This window comes from Carassius gibelio, chromosome A12 (assembly GCF_023724105.1).
Source record: "Carassius gibelio isolate Cgi1373 ecotype wild population from Czech Republic chromosome A12, carGib1.2-hapl.c, whole genome shotgun sequence".
Taxonomy (NCBI): domain Eukaryota; kingdom Metazoa; phylum Chordata; class Actinopteri; order Cypriniformes; family Cyprinidae; genus Carassius; species Carassius gibelio.
This window is the reverse complement of record NC_068382.1, coordinates 8,795,886-8,816,047: the sequence shown is the minus strand read 5'-3', so window position 1 is coordinate 8,816,047 and position 20,162 is coordinate 8,795,886. Positions and strand designations below refer to the sequence as shown.

At 36.5% G+C, this 20,162-nt stretch overlaps 2 protein-coding genes across 3 annotated transcripts in view; one reads left to right on the top strand and one right to left on the bottom strand.

Annotated features, from left to right (window-relative positions):
• The first annotated feature begins 276 nt into the window (after nucleotides 1–276).
• On the top strand, nucleotides 277–1,784 carry LOC128025079 (cytochrome c oxidase assembly factor 3 homolog, mitochondrial). Its single transcript, XM_052611074.1, has 2 exons — nucleotides 277–512; nucleotides 1,161–1,784. The coding sequence occupies exons 1-2, from the start codon at nucleotides 308–310 to the stop codon at nucleotides 1,262–1,264; spliced, it is 309 nt and encodes a 102-aa protein (XP_052467034.1). The 5' UTR covers nucleotides 277–307; the 3' UTR covers nucleotides 1,265–1,784.
• Nucleotides 1,781–20,162, bottom strand: part of wnk4a (WNK lysine deficient protein kinase 4a) — a 53,084-nt gene continuing 34,702 nt past the window's right edge. The window contains exons 11-21 of one of the 2 annotated variants that reach the window (XM_052611072.1): nucleotides 19,360–19,495; nucleotides 18,155–18,271; nucleotides 15,671–15,844; nucleotides 12,906–12,954; nucleotides 12,683–12,793; nucleotides 8,644–9,428; nucleotides 7,782–7,872; nucleotides 5,187–5,748; nucleotides 4,111–4,316; nucleotides 3,713–3,816; nucleotides 1,781–3,552 (exon numbers count right to left, since the gene is read on the bottom strand). In XM_052611072.1, coding sequence (XP_052467032.1) covers nucleotides 3,550–3,552; nucleotides 3,713–3,816; nucleotides 4,111–4,316; nucleotides 5,187–5,748; nucleotides 7,782–7,872; nucleotides 8,644–9,428; nucleotides 12,683–12,793; nucleotides 12,906–12,954; nucleotides 15,671–15,844; nucleotides 18,155–18,271; nucleotides 19,360–19,495 — 2,338 coding nt within the window. In that variant the 3' untranslated portion in view covers nucleotides 1,781–3,549. The remainder of the gene's footprint in view (nucleotides 3,553–3,712; nucleotides 3,817–4,110; nucleotides 4,317–5,186; nucleotides 5,749–7,781; nucleotides 7,873–8,643; nucleotides 9,429–12,682; nucleotides 12,794–12,905; nucleotides 12,955–15,670; nucleotides 15,845–18,154; nucleotides 18,272–19,359; nucleotides 19,496–20,162) is intronic. The other variant, XM_052611073.1, reaches the window with a different exon arrangement.

The following is a 20,162-nucleotide window of genomic DNA, read 5'->3' as shown; positions in this document are numbered from 1 at the left end:
ATAACCGTGTTAAATTAAAATAAACTAAATAAATAGTAAAGCTACATGTAAACTGGCATCAAATTATTATGCACTACTATTATATTATATATGTATATATAATAGTATTATATTATATATATATATATATATATATATATATATATATATATATATATATATATATATATATATATATATATATAATAATAAATTATAAAAAAAAATATTGCAGACCTTGTGAAAGAAAGAAAGACAGACTGCGCAAAATCGACGTAGCATTGATTTGCAAAAAAAACGTGTTACGTCACGAGAACGCGCTTCAAACATGGCGGACAAGAGCAGTCAAGGGGAGCCAAAACCTGAAGCCCAGTTTGCAAAGAGAATAGATCCTACAAAGGAAGCTCTTACTCGGGAACAACTGCAGTTCATCCGACAAGTGGAGCTGGCGCAGTGGAAGAAGAAATCAGTCAAGCTCCGGGGTCGAAACGTTGCGACGGGACTCGCCATCGGCGCGGTGGTTCTCGGCATCTGTATCCTTCACAACTATGTTACACAAGATTATGACAGCAGTACAGTAACGTTACTTTACATGACATTACAGAACCTGCTGAGCTAGTGATGACAAAGTTCTGCACGGGTATGATGAATGATAGCAATATTAGATAACTTAGTGTATTACTACACGTGCGTGCATTATTACATGATCGGCCAATGTGAGCGTGCTGACGTCACGATGATCAACTCTGTCAAACTCTTAATGTTACACTTGTTCTGTTTAAATATACCAGCGGAACCTTTTTAAATTAAAATTACTATACTTAATTTGTTTTCTTAATTTGTATGTTGTATTTTGAGCGTATTTCACGGTAGTAAACAATATTTAGCTCATTTATTCACCTTTAAAATATTAGAAAAGCAAATTTTTTGAAAAAAAAAAAGTTCAATGAAAAGTATAATTGCTCGCTTTTTGCTCGTTGTTGTTGTTGAACACAAAAGATCGTGTTGGTAAACAAAGTTGCTGGTAGCCATTGACTTCCATAGTATGTGAGTCAATGGCTACCAACAACAACATTCTTCAAAATGTCTTTTGTGTGCAAGAACTTTGATTTCTTGGTGAACTATCCCTTTATCTCTCGTAGACTGTAGAGATATGTATTTGCCTTCACCAGCCTCCTCAGATGGCTACACCTTCTACTCCGTATCCCAAGAGAGAGTCATGGAGGAAATAGATGAAGAGGCCAGAGCTGCAAAACTACAGGCTCCGAAGACCGGAGCCAACTAAAATAATGAACTTTATCTTCAGGAAGTGTCTACACATGACAACAGGAACTGACATCACGCAAATGACACCAGAAGATGGAGCCACATGCATTGAAACCAGAGCTGGGTTACTTTGGTCCTGGACGTTTCAGCTTCAATCTTGATCAAACACACGTCTGTAGCTTTCTAGTGAGTTTGAAGACATTAATTAGCTTGTTCAGGTGTGTGTGTTCCCTCCAGGACTGAAGTTGCCCAGCCTCGGACTCCATATTTAACTGATACAAGGAGAAATCCTTTGTTTTTGCTATGTTATTACTATAAAAATATGTTTCTGAGATGCAGTTCATGGAATATGTCAGTGGACACTGAATGTCGTTATATTGCTTGTTGTACTATGAATATAAATACTTCCCACAGTAATTATGCTACTGGTGATTTATAGTGCAAATACATAATCAGAGTAAGAATAATTTAAAGAAGGTTTTGTTTATGTTTGTGTTTTTTTTTTTTATGGATCCAATAAAATAAATACTCCATCCACAGTCCTCTTTATATTTATTGACTTTAATGTACAAATATGATTTATAATATACTACATTGTCATCATAATATAGAGAAGGCACAGCATGGAAGTGTTGCATTGCACGTCGAAGCGATCGGAATAATGAAGCGTCACATTTATCTCAATCTAAAACACATTGGATGTGTTTGTGTCTGGAGCTGATTTGCTTGTTCACTGCACATATAAAGCCATTCATATGATTTTTCACAGTTTTTAATGAGCCGTGAATTGATCTTCTTGGGTTGTCATATTCAAAGACAGTGACCCTCAAATTCAAGGTGTAATGCATCGAGAGAAACCCAACTGAAAGTACAAAGTCTTTTTTTTTAATACATCATTAACATCTTTACTGTAAATACCTTTTCATATTATGAATCCCTCTTTAACATCATGCAAGTTGTTATCTCATAAGTTCATTATGAAATAAACAGTGATTTTGCCATATATTGTACACAATGTTTCCACACTAAAACTAAAGAAAACATAAATGTTGGCCTCTGGAAAATCTGATCATATTGTGTTAATATATCAATGAAGATAAACAATGCACTTTTATTGACCACCCTTTGTAAACATCGGCAATAAATCATTTATTAATGACTCTAATGTAGCGTCACAAATGGGACTTTTGAACTTCACGCCAAAGTGCAGTGTGCATTTTGCATCCGTCTTGAAATTTATAACTGATACTTGCTTTAATTTCATCGTACACTGAAGGAATAGGTCATGAAAACTTGCTGAAAATGTACTCATCCGCAGGCCACCCAAGATGTAGATGAGTTCGTTTCTTCATCAGATTTGGAGAAATGTAGCACTGCATCAGTGTCTCATCAATGGATGCTCTGCAGTGAATGGGTGCCGTCAGAATGAGAGTCCACACAGCTGATAAAAACAATCCCCATCACTCCAATCCATCAGTTAACATCTTGTGAAGTGAAAAGAAACAAAGTCATCTACATCTTGGACGGCCTGAGGAGGAGTACATTTTTAACAAATTTGGGTGAACTACTCCTTTAACATCACCATATTCGGTCAGTCACACATACACACACACACACACACACATATGTGTGTGACTTCAAGGTTAAGAAGTTCTACATCTCTATGGATGAAAATCTCAAAGCTGGTATAATCAATGCAAAAAAAAAAAAAAAAGTAAATTATATATATGCATGTGTGTTTATCCCACCCACCCTAAATTTTTGTTTATTTTATTCACATTTAGGCTATAAAAGCGACCCTTTCAGGTAATAGCAGAAATATTTCTGGACTGGATCTACAGAGTTCATGCTGATTATTGCGTGATGATTTGGAGTTTCTACAGCGCAAACACAGGCAGTAGAACAGAAACAGCAGGACATCTGGTGTCCAGTAGTGGACTGTTGATTCAGATGTTTGCCCGTTCAGCAGGTCCAGGCGCTTTTCAGAAAGTGCAAAGAGACAGTCGACAGTCAAACTCAGTGCTGAGCCTTCAGAGAGAACGTCACAGCATCACAAAACAGCAGAGTCCCGCCAAACCATTGGCTCTTCACAGAATTAAGCAGACTTTCTGCGCTGGATTCACACAGCATATTATGCTTAGGAAACTGTACATTATATATTACAATCCCAATCTGTCCAGTTCAGGCTGAGGATGTGACTGGATGGTGTCTGTTTCTCGGTGGCTGGTGTGTGTGAGAGCAGTCATGACTGGATGAGGTAGTCGGATGTGCGTAGTCCCGCCGATGCATCGTGCTAAAGGATTCTTACTGATGGGGAAACGGAAGAGAGAGAGTCATTATCAGCGTTTATGGTGATACATCAAAGCTGATGGGCTTGTTTTACAAGAATGCATCCTACAGACAGACTTCAGGAACCAATTACTCTCATTAAACGAGGGAAACCCTGGGATCAACAGAAGCATCGTACCATTCTAGAGAAGTCAGGGGCGAAAGTCACTCCTTTAGTCGGCCGTGAACCTTCCTGGGAACTGCTGCTACTGTTCCCGCTCAGAGAATTTTTCCTCATGATCCCTGTGGAACAAAGGCAGTAAAGAAGGATATTAAACATTTCATTCGGTCATTTGCCATTTTCATTTCATTAAAAAATTACTTGACTTGAATAGCTAACATTGAAAGATACTTCTTAAGAATTTTAGAGATGCATTTATGCTCATCAGATCCACATCCGTTAATTTTAAGCTGCTGTGCAAATATGGGTGCTCCCTTAAAAGGCAGCTGCCCGTGTAGGTGGCAAACAGAAAGGCAGCAACACTAAGTTTTGATATGATAATGATTCGAATCTGGAAACATAAAGCTCGTTTTAACCTGTTAAAGGCAGAATGTCGACTCTCTGGAGGCTGTTTCTGCGAGACGAAGGAAAGTTTCCTCCTTTAGACAGACGGCGTTGGCGGCTGGAGAGCATTGCGGCTGGAGATACGATACAAGGGGGAGGAACCTTCCCCAATCTGGCGTACAGTTCCTCTATCTCCTGCTTCTGCACCGCCTGCAGAGACTGAACCTCACACAGATGCCTGAGAGACAGAAGAAGAGGATTTTGAGCAGGTCTGCCAAACAAAACTAGCCCAAATCAGCCTAGAAGTACTAATACATATTTTCATGCATTTTTAAATACATTATGCAGTACACAATAACAACTTGAAAACTGTCATTATTCTATATATAATATGGCATTATGTAAAATATGTCAACAAAAGCATTTCAGTCTAATAAAATTCAACCAGCAGCAACAGTTTAAAAGAAGCCCGCAGGAAAACTGCAGACTTGGCAATGCAACATTTTGAGAGAAATACAACAAAACACACAGTTTCTTACACTAAGCACTAAGCTTCCAAACAGGAGTTTTTGCATAATATGCATAATATTTTATGCCATAAAACAATGACCGGAAACACTTTACACCTTCATGTCTAATGCATTGTAAAGTTTGTGGGTTCGATTCCCAGGGAACACATGTTAGGAAAAAAATGTTAGCATGAATGCATTGTAAATCACTTTGGATAAAAGTGTCTGCTAAATGCATAAATTTAATTTAATTTAAATTTAAATAACCGTAATCAAAAATAAATGGCATTATAATATTAATCGATTCATTGTTGCATCCTTGTGTTTTAATTCATTATATTTCTAAAGGTGCAACAATGAATAGATAAGTAATAATGTAGTGATGCAATTATTCATTAAATCACACAATGCATTATAAGGCGCATAATTAACGGATTAAAATGCTTTTTTATTGCATTATATATAAACACTACAAATAAAGTTTTTTTTTTCTTAGTTATAATCTAAAGAAACTTTGTTCCACTATAAAGAACCTTTTGTGGAACATGGAAAGGTACCAGGATGTTAAAGGTTATGTCAGTGGAGGAGACGTCTCTTACTTCTCCCTCAGCTCCTGTAGCTCCCCCCACATCTCTTCATCCTCGCTCTCTGATTCGTCGCTGCTCAGGTAGGAGGAGCTACGCGTGTGGCTCATCCAGAGGTTGTGGAGAGGCGTGGCATACGGAGGGCTGCCCGTGTTCCCGTCCCACATCCTTCGGTCTATATCCATGGCCACAGAAAACCCACTGTCCACCGAGGTTCCCATGAGAGCCGGGCTGCAATCCGCTCTGCGTCCCTTCTTCCTCCTGTACTTCTTATCCACAGGCGTCTCTTCATCAGGTTCATCATCATCAACAACCACACCCTGCTCTTGCTCATCAATCTGTCCCTCTCGGTCTTCTTTCTGATTGTTCTCCGTCTCGGGCTGCTCAGCAGAACTCAATAAATCACGCGGAGCCTCGCCGGAGAGGTTTTGGTCCGGTGACCTGATGTGATTGTCTGGAGGGACGACGGGTGGAGTTTCAGTCGCTGTATTTTCACTTTCTGTGTGTCTGGATGGAGCAGGGATCTCTTTACTGGGGGACACTTGAAAACGGCCCACAGTTACAATCGACTTTAGCTCTGTGAGAGAGAACGAGAGATAGGAAAGATGGAAAAAGATGTAAAAGACTGCAAACGTACTCGCAAATGCCCTCAAGCCTGATAAAGACGATCCAGAATTATGTTATTCTGTTGTCACATGACCTCATTGCATCGTGTTTGAGTGACATACAGTCATCATCATCCTGAAAATGAAATGCTTTCAGCTTTTTAACCCTCTAGTGGTCTTCTGCCATTTTACAGGGAAGTTTTCATTTCGTATTTAATTATTAATTTATTTATTTTACTTAGCAGAACGGTACAAACTCACTCACACAATAATCTTTATTTATTTATATATATATAAATGGAGTAGTCGTGGCCTAATGTTAGAGAGTCTTACTTCTAACTAGCAATTATTAATTATTAATAATTAAATTAATTAATTAAGTTTTAATTGAACATTATAAAAACATTTTAAATGCATGTTTGTATTATTTTATATAGAAATAAATTATGCCTAATTTAGAGGTGAATCTGGTATTATGAAATCCACTGAAAATACAAGATGATAAAAAAACAAATGCTATTGAAACATAATATAGTGCAATCAATCAACTGAAAAATCTTCAGTTTTGTGTCAAAAAGAGATCATGTCTGTAATATTTTGTCACGCAGGAAATGAAAGGTGCACAATAGGCAGTATTTAATGCATTCTGTAATATTTAGTAATTATGATGTTTGTATTCCGTTCCAGACACAGCCAACACTGCTTCTGCTTCCAGAGACACAGAGAAACTCTGAACCAGGGAACAAAACACGCTGTGCACAAGACCGACCAGGACTGGTTCTAGACAGGGTAAGGCCCTAGACAAAATTCACATTGAAGGCCCCCAATAAAAAGCACTTGAATAACCTTTTCATTTACACAACATTTTAATTTTTTACAAATATTTGTACTTACATTTTACATTAAATTACATTTATGCATTTAGCAGACACTTATACAGACAAACGTTTTTGTCATTTATGATCATCAAGTCTGCACTTATTTGATCAGAAATACAGAAAGAGCTATTATATTGTGAAATATTATTACAATTTAAAATAAAGGTGTTCTATTTTTATCATACTTTAAAAGAAAAAAAAAGAAACATGACAAACTTTCAAACGATATTGATACAAAAGAGTTCTATTTTAAATAAATGCTGTTCCTTTGTTTTTGTTTTACTTCTGTTTCTATTTTACAATAATATAGTTTTTTTCCTGTATTTTTGATCTAATAAATGCAGGCTTGTCGAGCATAAGAGACTTAATTTGTCCAGTAATTTATTCACAGTTCCTGAATACCACTTCAATGCTTTTTTAACATTTGTTTCCTAGCAGGGCTCCAATATTCACTACGGATATTGTCATATTATTAATATTAATGAATATGATACTATGTATTGCATTGTTATCTTAAATATACACTATACACACAAATCAAGTGGAAGCGAAAGAAACACTTCTAGCTGAAAGTGATCTGTTTGATACACACATCTAAGCTCCTTTTTTTGAAACATTAAAAATGCTCTAGTGTGTTTGTTTTTTAATGTACTTTTTGTAGCTATTTTGCAAGTGAGCTCCCAAAGTGATGTCCTTCATTGTGTGCACAAATACAAATTGTTGCATCATCTTTTAATATTGTAATAAACTGGTGAATGATCGACAAGATATTTAGATTACATTGCGCTCTCTCAAAACAGACGACGACGACTCACTCAGGAGCTGGATTTTTTGTACCTCTGTTTTGAAACAGCGTCATTCATTGGTTTAATTGCAGGTGAGTGACAGTTCAAGTATATCCAATGCACAATGCATATAGGGATGTTACGGTTATGGAGGCTCTAGACAATCGCCTGCTCTGCCTATAGGTCCGACAGGGATATTTAATAGGTGTCGACAAACCCTTTAACAACGAAACATTATAAAAGCAGATTATGTAAGAAGAAAGTGTAGCAGGCAGCAGGTAGTGCGTAACTGTAGGGTTGCATAAGTGTGTGTGAAAGTGTGTTCTGGGGTCAATATCTTACCAGATGGTGGAGAGATTTCTCGGCTCTGGGATGCTCTGGTAGTCTCTAGCGTAGCCAGGGGGGATGATGATCTAGGACTGGATGACGACACCTTGGAGAGAACGCAAGAGCATTTTAGTCAGACATACTTCCACATCTGGGTTTCGTAAGCCAGGATAAGCACATTCAAAGGTACTTTAGCAATGTTAGCCATCGACATTCAGTCTTATAAAACAAGCTCAGAGTCAGAACAATTGCCAACACTATGGAAACAAACACAGTCATAACACAGCGAAGAGAAACATTTACTCAACGTTAAGAGCAGAGGTCAACAGTTTAAGAATCATGATTAAGATCCAGCACTGGTTCCACCCATATCCACACATTTATAGGATTAAATAAAAAATAACATTTTAATTACATTTCATAAACGCACATTGCTATTCTTTTTCACTCCATGTAAAATACTGATTCCTGGAATGAGTTATTTTGGGACGAGGGATTGTTTCTGGGCAGGAAGTAAGGCTGCATGATTTCAGGGTAAAATCTAATGGTGATTTTTCTAATAAAACGTGAAAAAGAAAATCAAGGCTTGTTGTGTTTCGCTGTGTTTATTTGACCAATAAAACTAAATAAAGTGACCAAATATATCAATATGCATTACTGATTAATAATTATTCATATTAAATGAAAGTATGCATATCGTTACAATGCACTGTAAAATGAAAAGCAAGAAACAATAACGCTGTTTGCGAGATGATTGACTTATGTTACGTTAAACTGACCCAAACTCAGAACAGATGCATTCAGACTGACGTTTTAATTTCTGTTTATTTAGCATCTCTTAAAACAAGTGTAAAGACTGGCATAAAACGAGGCTTACTCTGCTGTCAGGACTCGCTCGTGAGGAAGACGAGCGTCCGGATGAAGACCCGGGGCTGCTCTGATGCTCCAGTAAGTGTCTGGGGAAAGCAGGTCTGTATCCGTGAGGATATTCCTTGGAGGATTCCTGTGTGTACAGCATTCCCTCTTGAGGAGCTGTGGATGTTGTCTGCTGGCTGGATGTGGAGACGCCGCCGGGTGAAGCAGATGTGGGAGTAGCTCGTGAAGGAGACGACATTGCAGTGTCCCGAAACTGTGAAGCCAAGGTCTGGTAATAATCGGCCATCCCTTGGTTGTAGGCAACCTCTGCAGGAACAGATGGAGGATACTGGGGCGCGTACATCGCGGGATAACCGGGCTGGTACCCCGGCATGGCCTGTGCCAGACCCGGCGTGGGCATGAACGAATGAGCCATGCTCATGGCCATAGACAACATATTCGCCAGAGAAAACAGAGGCTGAGTGTGAGGAGGCCACATGGTCGGAGAGGGGGACATCAGGTTGACATCAGAAACAGGACTCGAGACGTCCGAGCTGAAGGGACTCGGGGAGCCCGGCACAGATGAAGGGGACGAGAGGGAGTATGACGGACTGCTGTGTAAGCGGGATAGAGGAGCGTGGGCCGGTTTGGGGGAGGCTGGGTGAGGCGGGTACGGGAAGGGGAAGTGGGTGGAGGGGTTGATGTATGAGGGCATGTACTGCTGCATGTGAGGTAGTTTGGAATGAGGCATTCTGGGATCGGGAGGATAGACTGAAGCTGATGGGACGTGATGAGGATGAGGAGAACCTGGGGGAAGACAAAAAACATAAGTCACAAGTAGTTCAGAGTGAGATTTGTACATAAAGCATGCAGCAGTGTGACGAGGATATTACAGTAAATAAAACCATGCAAAATCTTTCTTTCTTTTTTGCTTGAATTAAATTTCAGCTAGTTGTCAAGGCACAATTTTTAATGTTCATTTTGACTTATTGGATAACAAGAGAAATAAAAATGAATGAAAACTATATTGACATTTAAAAAAAATAATAATAGCAAAACATAAACATAAATTGGGGGGAGGGGAGACAGCGAAAACGCTTAAAATGTAAAAATTAAAATGGATTAAAAGCAAAAGTGTAATTAGATATTGATAAAAACTAAAACAGTACCTCTAAAATAAATGCTGAGTGTGGTTGCTCATCACAAATATTTAACATTTTAAATTTAAAATATATCGAGCTTGTGTAAATGCATAAATGTAAATGTAAAATATATTAGTAAAACTTTTTTAATTTTATATATATATATATATATATATATATATATATTGGATATTTAAGTTAATATTAGTGCTCTTTTCCAATTTTCCCAAACTTTTACATTTAAAAGTAGTTTTTTTAAAAACACTCAAATGGAATTTAAAACCATTATTAAATGTAATCTGTAACTTTTTTTAAACTAATATCCATTTTTTGTGCTGTACATTACAATATTGTGATAATCTCACTTGTAGAATCTGAAGATGCTGCTTTTACCTTTAGTGTTTTATTTCTAGTTCATTTAGACAAAATTGCATGACGTTGTAATATTGGCCATTTATCATTAATCAAAGTTGCATGACCTGAAGTATCAATCACGTCAGCAGCACAAATATGTGGTTGAGTAACATGACAAAGTTAACAGTAATGCCTACGTGAGCGACAGCAAGCAAACAAAACCTATTCAGAAACATCTGAACGGTTGTTCAATATACGCTACGCATCTATAAGTTTATATAGAAACCTTTTAAAATATGCTGGAAAGAGCCTACGCTGGATGTACAAGGCTGTCAAGAAAGAACTTGCAACTGATTTAATCACACTTATTCATAATCAGAAGCAATAACCGAACCTTGATTGCAATTCTCATGTGAATACAGGCAATGATAAATGACCGTAACTGGTTCCTCCTGTGCCTAAGCAAACAGGATGAGATGTCACCCTCAGTGTTTTAAACATCTACGGGCTTGTCCCATCGCATCTGCACAATAAACCTTTCACACAGTGCCATCTCCATAGCAATACACAGAGTGTTGTCTAACACTGTATCTGATGGGTCCATTACGTCAACAGCCCCAGCGAACGATCATGTTCGAATCTGATCATCGATGAAGCCAGCGAGCCTGACATTAAGGAAAATAAAAACCAGCTGTGCATGGCTTGTAAAGCTCCCATTGTAACAGAGACCGCTGGTAATGTGGTCGGGTGAAGATTATTGCGGTAGACATCATCACAGTGGCTCTTGGTTATATCTGGATAGTCTTTTTCAAAAAGTGAACAAGCAAGATGCATCATGGAGGCAGGGAACAAAATGTTCTGTGGGAGGGACAGAAGAGCACCAGCGGAGGGGGGGGGTGGGGTGGGGGGGGGTGCAGGATTTGTGGGTCTTGGTATTTCATTTACGACGAAGCTCCCCGATGAGGAGAGCAGAAGGAGAAACAGATGTGGAGAGCAGAAGTTGCACTTCACATGTCATTATCTGTCACTGGGTTGTAAACTTTCCATGAATGTCTTTGTTTTTGTTTTCTGTCGTTCCCAAAATGTATATGCAACTGACTACTGTTAATACGACACTGAAGCTGAAACAGTAGGTCAAGGGTTTGATTCTCAGGGAACGCATGAACTGATCAAATGCATACCTTGAATGCAAAAAAACCATAAAAGTAAACGCAATCCATTTCTGTAAGCAAATCTTGTCCTGATATAGCCAATATTAACATATTTAATAATAAATTACAAGCTTTAAATATCATATCTGATTCTTTGAGAGAAGAAGAAGAAGTCACATCACAACACATCATTGGAATCTCTTTCAGAACTATTTTTCATGTCGGAGAATGACAGAAACACTGACAGCTGATCAGATTCGTTTAATGTTTAAAGAGCTCTAGCATTTCAAGCTTATAATAAACAGAACTATATATCGTCCACTGCTGTGAATGCTAATATTGTCATGATCATTATAGCTATTGTTACAGTTATCATTCTTGGTGTGAATGGGTCTTTATTTCTTATAATTTTTCTTTATTTCTTTATTTCTTATTATCTTCAAAAAGTACAATATGCAAATTTGGTCACAGCTGATTTTTTATTTAATTCAAAATCTCAAAATTTTAAATAACTGCATTTGAAATAAATTTTATTTTACCATGTCATTGTTCGGTCAAATAATGTTATATTAAGCATTTTTTTGTTTTTCATGCTGCTCTGATTTCACAGGAAATTCTGTGTCGTCAGTTTTTTAGTCGTAAGTAGTAATTTGGTGTTGTTTTTTTAAATGCTGCTTTCACAGTAGGGAAAATATATCTATGAAAGCTTATTTCAATAGAATAAAAAGGTATTTGCAATTTTTTATCTCACAATTCAATTAAATTCAAACGTATTTGTGTAGCGCTTTTCTACTTTACCGAAAATGCATGTGTCTACACTACAATTCAGAGTTTGTTTCTTTCATTTTAATAAAATAGTCAGAATTGCAAGGAAAAAAACCCTGCAATTACTTTTTTATGGCTTAATTTTGTATCAAAAGTAAGGTTTAATTGATAAGCGCTGGGGTCTTACGATTATGGTCACTCGACTGCCATTATAAAGCAATATGTTTTTAATATAACTCTCATTGTCTTTATCTGAAAGAAGAAAGTCATATATACCTAGGATAGCTTGAGGGTGAGTAAATCATGGGGTAATTTTCATTTTTGGGTGTTAAGTGACTGTGTTAAGTAACTGTTGTTATAGCAGACCAGATGCCGTATTGTTTATCTATCAAAATGACGTCTGTTGATGTTGTAAATGTTGTTTAGGTTAACACAACTATCATTATTACTTACAGCATTCACAGTCCACAAACAAGCTGCCTTCAGCTAAAGCAATTACCCACGAGTCCCATGAGCCGGGCGGATACAAACTGCATCTTTGAGTCACTATATATGCAGAAGGCGCCGGCTACAGCCTGATGACATTTAGAGAGCGGCCAGCTTTCATTCGCACTCACAGGAGTTACACTGGAGAGACGTGCTCACTTACCTGGGGCATGATGGAAAGACTGTGAACGTAAGAGTGGACGTGTGGATGAGGTAATGTCTCCGGCGGCTCCCGGAGGAGAGGCTCTCGCCCCGGTGCCCACACCAAACTCTGCTGGAAAACCCACATGTGTTTGAGTCAAAGAGGTGCTGGACTGAAGGAGCTCGAAAGAGTTACTTCATTTTGGCATCACCAATACTCAATGGCAAAGTTTATGTAAGCTTACCTGGAAGTGAGGAAGAGGAATGAGCTCGTGCCAGACTGTGAAGGTTTGGCTGTAAGGAAAAACAGTGCGTCTTATATTATAAATGTACGTAGAGAGGCTTTGTTTACAGTAGGAGTAGGAGGGTGCATATATTTCATGAAAAATACAGTAGAAAGGTATAGTGTTTTTTTATCATAGCTATTCAAAACCTTTAACCTGTTTTATTTAATTGAATCATTGCAGCTGTAAATATAACTTAATCCAGTAAAACCTGCATTCTTTCATTATATAACATTGCGCAATCTTCTCATTTATTTCATTACTGCAAAACATTCCCAATTGTAAATGCATGGCATTGAGAACTGAACGTTTTGAAGGCAGCAGAGGCTAACTGGGAGTAACAGTATTGACTTCAGACTGCGGTTTATTTATTAGCGTAATATCTTTAATGACAGAGTGCTTAAGTTTAATTAAGGGTGAGAGCAGTTGAATCTCTATGAGCTCCTTCACAGTCATTCTGCATGTGATGTATGCCACAATTAACATGACACTCACTCTCTATGGAGGACGAAACAGCTCAAACACACAACTTCTTCTGCACAAACTCCACAGCTGAAAAGGCTTGGGTACGAGGGTTACATTCTGTCATATCCTCCGCCTTTACAGCGTCTTGATTGAACGACGCAGGAGACTTCGGAGACGAGCATTAGGACGCCTGCAGGGACGAGGTCTGGGATGCAGCTACTCTCGCACGGCTGGTTGTAATCAGGGCCTGGTCTGCATCCAGCGGCCCGCTCTTACACAACCCCCAGGGTACCACGCATGAGTGTGTGGGTGTGTGTACCTCCATTATGCTGTTATAGATCTCTAAATCCAAATAAAACAGCCATTGTTCTGCTTCTCTGTACTAATTAAGACATATCTGCAGATCAGTTGACTGGCAGGCTGGGGTAAACAGAGACTGGGGTCTGTTCTGCAGAGTTTGGACACGATGTGAGGATTTCATTGCAAAGAACTGCAAAAAATACCACGGTGTCTGTTACTGTATCCCACATATATCATATATACATCCATGTTAACTATATTTTATTATAAGGGTCAATTCACACTATTAGCGAGCATTACTGGCTATGTATTAGTTGAATATTAGTAATGCCTTATTCTTATACAAAAATGTATTTCTGTTTTATTAGGAACAGAACAGAATGGATTTTGTTTATGCATTGTTTCTGATTTTTCAAAATAATAAAATTAATTGAATTTGAACAACGACTAATAATTTAATAATAATAATAATAATAATAATAATGTGCATTATAAACATTTAAAAAATAATATTTAATAAAATGTATATGATATAATATTTATATTATTTAAGGAATTTGTTTTGTTGCAGTCATTATATATATTAAATGAAATGTTTTAGTTTTTTTTGGAGAGGGGGCGCTATGCTTAACTGTAAAACTGTTAAGCTAACTTTTAAAATTATACATATTTTGTTGTTTTGATGCATATTGCTATTCATAAAAATAGAAAACACACACACACACACACACAAAAAAAATGTTTTGGGTATTATCAGAACCGATAACTATTTATATAGCAAACACTATCCATTGTAACTCTTATTTTTTCGGATGTTTTTCGTCATTTTGGAGAAAAAGCTCTATGATTACGTAGGTTCCCTTAAAGCCTCATTTACACTGTAAATAGCGGACCCTGAACTGCACACAGATCTCAAGCAGCTGCTCGTTGTTTAGTGTCCTCTTTCCTGCTTCCCAGAACAGGACAAAGTGGTACAGAACATGCCTCAAGATCATCAGCCAAACCTGAAACCCTCATTTTCCAACAAACTCACTCAACCACAACAAAGAACTCAAGATATGGAGCGTGTAATCGCTTGATCAGAGCACACACCCTTACCTCCAGCCATAAACCATCATCTGCTACCGCAACTACTCAGACATCTTTAAAACACCGCTCTCATAAATGATCAGCAATTACTGCATTAATCTAGTGCTCCAAAGCAAGCGGAAAATACAACCATGTGTACAGAACAAATAATTGATTTAACGGCATTCAAATAATTATCATAATCTGTGTTATACAAATTATACACTTAAATCATTATATTATGGATTATAGTATATACGCTACCTGATTAATATTTCAGTGAAAACCATGAAACATTTCCAAAGTTCAGAAGAAACTTTTTTTTTTTTTTATCGAAAGCCTCTGTAACTTTATAAATGTCTTTACTGTCAATTTAATGTGTCCTTGCTAAAAGTATTATTAGTAATATTATTATTGATTGGTTGGGTATCAAAAATATTAAGCAGCACTACTGTTATCGACATAGATAATGATCAGAAATGATTTCTGAAGATCATGAGACACTGAAGACTGGAGGAATGATTTATTCTCACAGGAACAAATTGCATTGTAAAATATATTTAAATAAAAAAATAATTCGTTTAAAATATTGTGTAAAATGTAGTGTTTTTAATCAAATAAATGCAGCCTTTAAAAAAAAAAAAAACAATGATTCAAGTAGTGTAAATTACAATGAATAATATCTAATAATATATTTTTATATAATATTATTACATTATATTACAAAAATCTTATATAAATAATAAATATAAATATATAATAAATACGAATATAATAAAAGAATATATTTTAAAAAATCAACTATTAATAAATGACATCGCTTGGTAGATATCGCAGTGCAGTGGATAATGAATGTGAGTGAACTGGATGTGTTTCTTTACTTGCAGGCTCACCTGAGAACCAGAGAGTGAGTTCATGGCATTTATATACGAGGGACGGACGACTCCGTAGCTTTCATGGGGACCCGATGAATCCATCCTCATCATAGACTCTGCTCGCTTAATAATGTCACCGATGCGGTGAACGAAGCCTTCCTTTTCTGATGGCAGGATGAACTCATTATGCACCTTGAGGGAGAGAGAGAAAAAGAAATAAGCAAGCCTGACTTCCGAAGCCCATCCATTCTGAAACGCCGAGGGCGGACTGGCTGTGGCACACGTAGTGCACGTAGACCATACGGGGATCAAGGGAGCTCTTTGTGCAATGCAAACTACCCCTCGACTACTTAAAATGAAACGTGCTTAAATTGAGCATGTGCACGCTTGTGGACACTCTTTTAATTCAAGGCAGCTTTAATTAAGTTTGTCCACAAGCTGAGCTTTTACACACCACTAATAGCAGCAGTGGGTGTTCATGCTTGGACCAATAACACGCCAGGAGTGACTCTGCGCTGCCAGGACTCTGAGAACAAACAAAGAGCTTCTGTATGGGAGAAAAGGAGCTGCATGCGGTCACACAGTCATGTAATCCAACACACACACACACACACCTATTGAGCAATACACAGTCAGATGCTCCTATAGACAATATCACTCTTACACACTCACTATTATAATCTAAGCCTCACATTCATGTAAAATGACAGCAGTTCATTAATATTCTATTTATACTTTGACGTGAACTGGTAAAACACATTTTGTAAAGGCTGATCTGAGCTTTTATTCCTCCTCTTCTAAAGGAGCACGCCTCCAAAACACACTGGTGCTCACTTCTTCAGTGCTGATTATATGTAATCTGGATTCTCAAATCCAAAAATTAAGTACTTGTAATTGGATTATCTATTAAAATAGCATACATTTCTAAATACTCATAATCAGACTAAGCTGTAAAAATGTTTATCATTTTAATGGTAAAAGATTGTTGTGTAAAATCCTGTTCGTTAACGGCCAATACCTTTATACGGTGGGAAACTGTAATAGAGCTTTTTTACCCCTAAAAAGTGCATTTAAGCACCTTAAAGGGACATACAGCATTAGTACCTAAAGTATATATTATAGTATATTATTTGGAAAAGTTCTGCAACTTGACATTTTAAGTAATTTTACAGTAAAATAGAGTCAAATGTAATGTGTGCAGTGCATGAATTGTTAAATCACAAAATAATCTATGACAAATAAACACAAATAATAAAATAAAACCTAAATTTTGATAAAAAAATATGAAACTTTCTTCCGATCATACTGTATACGTTTCTGAGGTGTCCAAGTATGCAGGCATCTTACTATCTTCACACAACTTTTTATTACTTGTCTAGATCTTGGGTATGACATGAAAATAATAAGAAGTAAAAAAAAGAAGAAAAAAGACAGAAATGTAACATTGCTCTCATGCATCTTATAATGAGGGACAAACAGAACCAGATGTCTGAAACAGTGGGTGATCCGGGGCATGTGCTAGTCAGATTACCACAAAATATCTCTGAAATATACAGATATATAACAGAAGAAATGTCAGAATGCGTATGTGTATAATGTAATGTGCTTTACTATATAAAAGAAAAACCTAACAATATGGTAACACTACACAATAAGGTTTAATTTGATAAAAACAGTTAACTATTTTATTGCTAGTTCATGTTGAAACTAAATCACTTGAAATGTAATTATGTAAAAAAAAAAAAAGTAAAGTGTTTACCTAGTATTTGTAATAACTTATTTGTTACAAAGTTCTTATAATAACATAATTTTGACAGTTCTTATAATAATAGAATTTTGACATGTAAAAATTAAAACCAGTGTTGTCAAAATAAAAGTCCAGCTTCTGAAAGTTGAAAAAAATCTATTAAAAAATGGCTTAAAATTGTTAATTTAGTTATTAATTTCAACATTTATCGATTAATTAAAATCAAAAGTTGTATCTGTTTATATAATTTAATGGACCTGAGTTAACCTGAACTAACAAAGAACAGATGTATTTTTATTAACTTACATTAACAAATATTAATAAATACTGTAACAAACAAACGATTGGAAGGAAGAGAGGGAGATGGGATCGGGAAAGGGTCACTAGCCTATGTCTCTGACAATCTCCCATCTCTAATCCAATCTACCGCAGAACGCTCTGCTAAATGAGAGAGAACTGGATACGTGCCTCACTGAGGACTTTCTCACAAGGTTTTCACTAAATGGCACTCAAAAGAGCATATCACTCACTGATGGAGGGGAAGTACAACATTTGCTCGTGGGATTTTACTGATAAGGGCAGCAGTGGGACATAAACAGCTGATAAAGTGTGTGGTAGTGTGCTTACATGTGTCCCATGACTACTACTGGATACTAATATCCTAATGTAGACAAGATATTTGATATTTATGTTATGTTTAACTCTTAAATGTTTTATGAATTTTAACAAATGCATTTAAGATTTTAGGCACCTACCATTACTGCAGCAATGTCTTCAGGGTTGTCGCCATCCAGGTCGAATTTGAAGGTGACCATCTTATCATTATGGGTCTGTAGCTGACACTCAACCACCCGGTCCACTTTATCAGACACCTGAGGAACAACACACACAAACATTCTGTATTTCATATTTTGTCATCAACTGAAAAGGCATTCATATATTTTGTTGGAATGTGTGTGCAAGTGTGCATTGGTCATGGTCTGAGATTATTGTGTTTGACTGTGTGTTTACTGATTATGTCTCTAGCCCTTTGAATACTAATCAATGCGAGACAAAGGGGTTCTTTATAAAACAAATGACTGAGGACATAACGTACCCATGCAGAGAATGATCACACATGGACAACAGCTAAACATCTTGAATTCATATGAGATAGATATTGCTATTTTCACTTATAACAATTTTTATTTCTATCATGAATTTACAGAAGTGGAGAAATGGACTGGTGGGTGGTTAAGCACAGTCTTCAACCGATATATCGGTAAGTCAAGTCACAATAAAATGTAAAATATTATAAAATATACAGAAATACAGATTGTTTCAGAGAAGGAAAACAACAATCAGTGATGCAAACTTCATCAAATATGAGACAAATTAAAATTCTGCTGCAAAGAGACAATAGCGTTTTTTTTTTTCAGTTTAAGTCAGTACAGTGTTGATTCAGTTCAGTTCGATAATTCTGTAAAGTTTATCAATTATGAAATAAGTTTGATTCAGCTATAAGCAGTTCTACAGAAGGCAATTATGTCATTATTAATCTTGATTTAGTTAAAGTTTTGTTCTCAAGTCTGATATATTGGCCGATATTTGGCACTTTTTAATTATCGGCAACAGGAACTAAGTTTTTTGCTTGGCTTAAAACTGTAGAAAGTTTTATTTTGACAGTGCTAAGAATTTACAAAATTCTATTTTAATATATTTAAAATATAAAATACATTTTATTTAGGATAAATAAAAAGCTAGCATTTTCATATGATCCATTTTCAACTAATTTATTTGAGTAAATATTGTTTAATTAATATAAATATCATTGCAGCATTTACTATCTATAAAATGAAACAGCGCAAGGTCATGTGAGCTTTATATGGTTCATCGGCCACCCTGCTCTCTACGATTATCGGTATCATTATCAAACATTAAAGTACACATATCGGTCAACCTCTAGTTAAATTATCCTCACCCCTGTAATGCGCAGACGGGACCGCATTCTCCTCCTAAACAGTTTCACTGTTGTCCGTCTGCCAGAAAACTTACTCCCTCTGTCTGACAGTCCATCGTAGCCATCGCTCAAGCCTGAGGTCACATCTGAAGCATAACTGTGAAAAAAGGAAAAATTAATAACAGAAGAATATGTTTTGCATTCCATGGCATTCAAAAACTGCAGTAACATATCTGTGTTTGCAAATCCATGATACTTACAGCCATCATTATTAGCGATGTTTGCTAATGCATACATGCTATTGCATGGTATTTAAACATACAATTAACCCTAAGTATTAAACTACTTCGTGCAACTCACCCCAAACCATTTGAGAAAATCAAGTTTGTTATGTTAACCGTCAAACAACACAACTAACACTTTGTACAACCTAGTAAACTTATAAAAGCACAAATGTGAACATCATGTTAAGTAAACGGGTGTTTGGAAGACCTGCAGTTAAACAGTACCCATAAAAATGGTTCAATAAGCACAAACCACTGAGGAATTTCCCTCTCTCATCATCTCAACACCCTTATTTGTTTAATATCAGGTTTTTAAGGGAACACGGTACATTTAATGAGCGCTGTGGTCCTGCTTATTAGGTTTTACAAGTCTGAAGTAGTTAAACAGACTCTGTGTATGTTCTTCTTTTAATTGTTGGCCTATGGCCCCGTCTGTTAAAAAAAATAAAAATAAAAAAAATAAGTGAAAAACGAGTGTGCTTAATTGTGTTGATTGTGCATTTGTCATATACTTTAAATATTAAAAGTATCTATTTTTAA

Excerpts from the sequence above, each read along its gene's own strand:
- LOC128025079 (XM_052611074.1), top strand. The coding sequence starts at position 308 with ATGGCGGACAAGAGCAGTCAAGGGGAGCCAAAACCTGAAGCCCAGTTT. Across the intron at positions 513-1,160 it reads CGCGGTGGTTCTCGGCATCT|ATGGCTACACCTTCTACTCC; the intron begins GTATCCTTCACA and ends CAGCCTCCTCAG.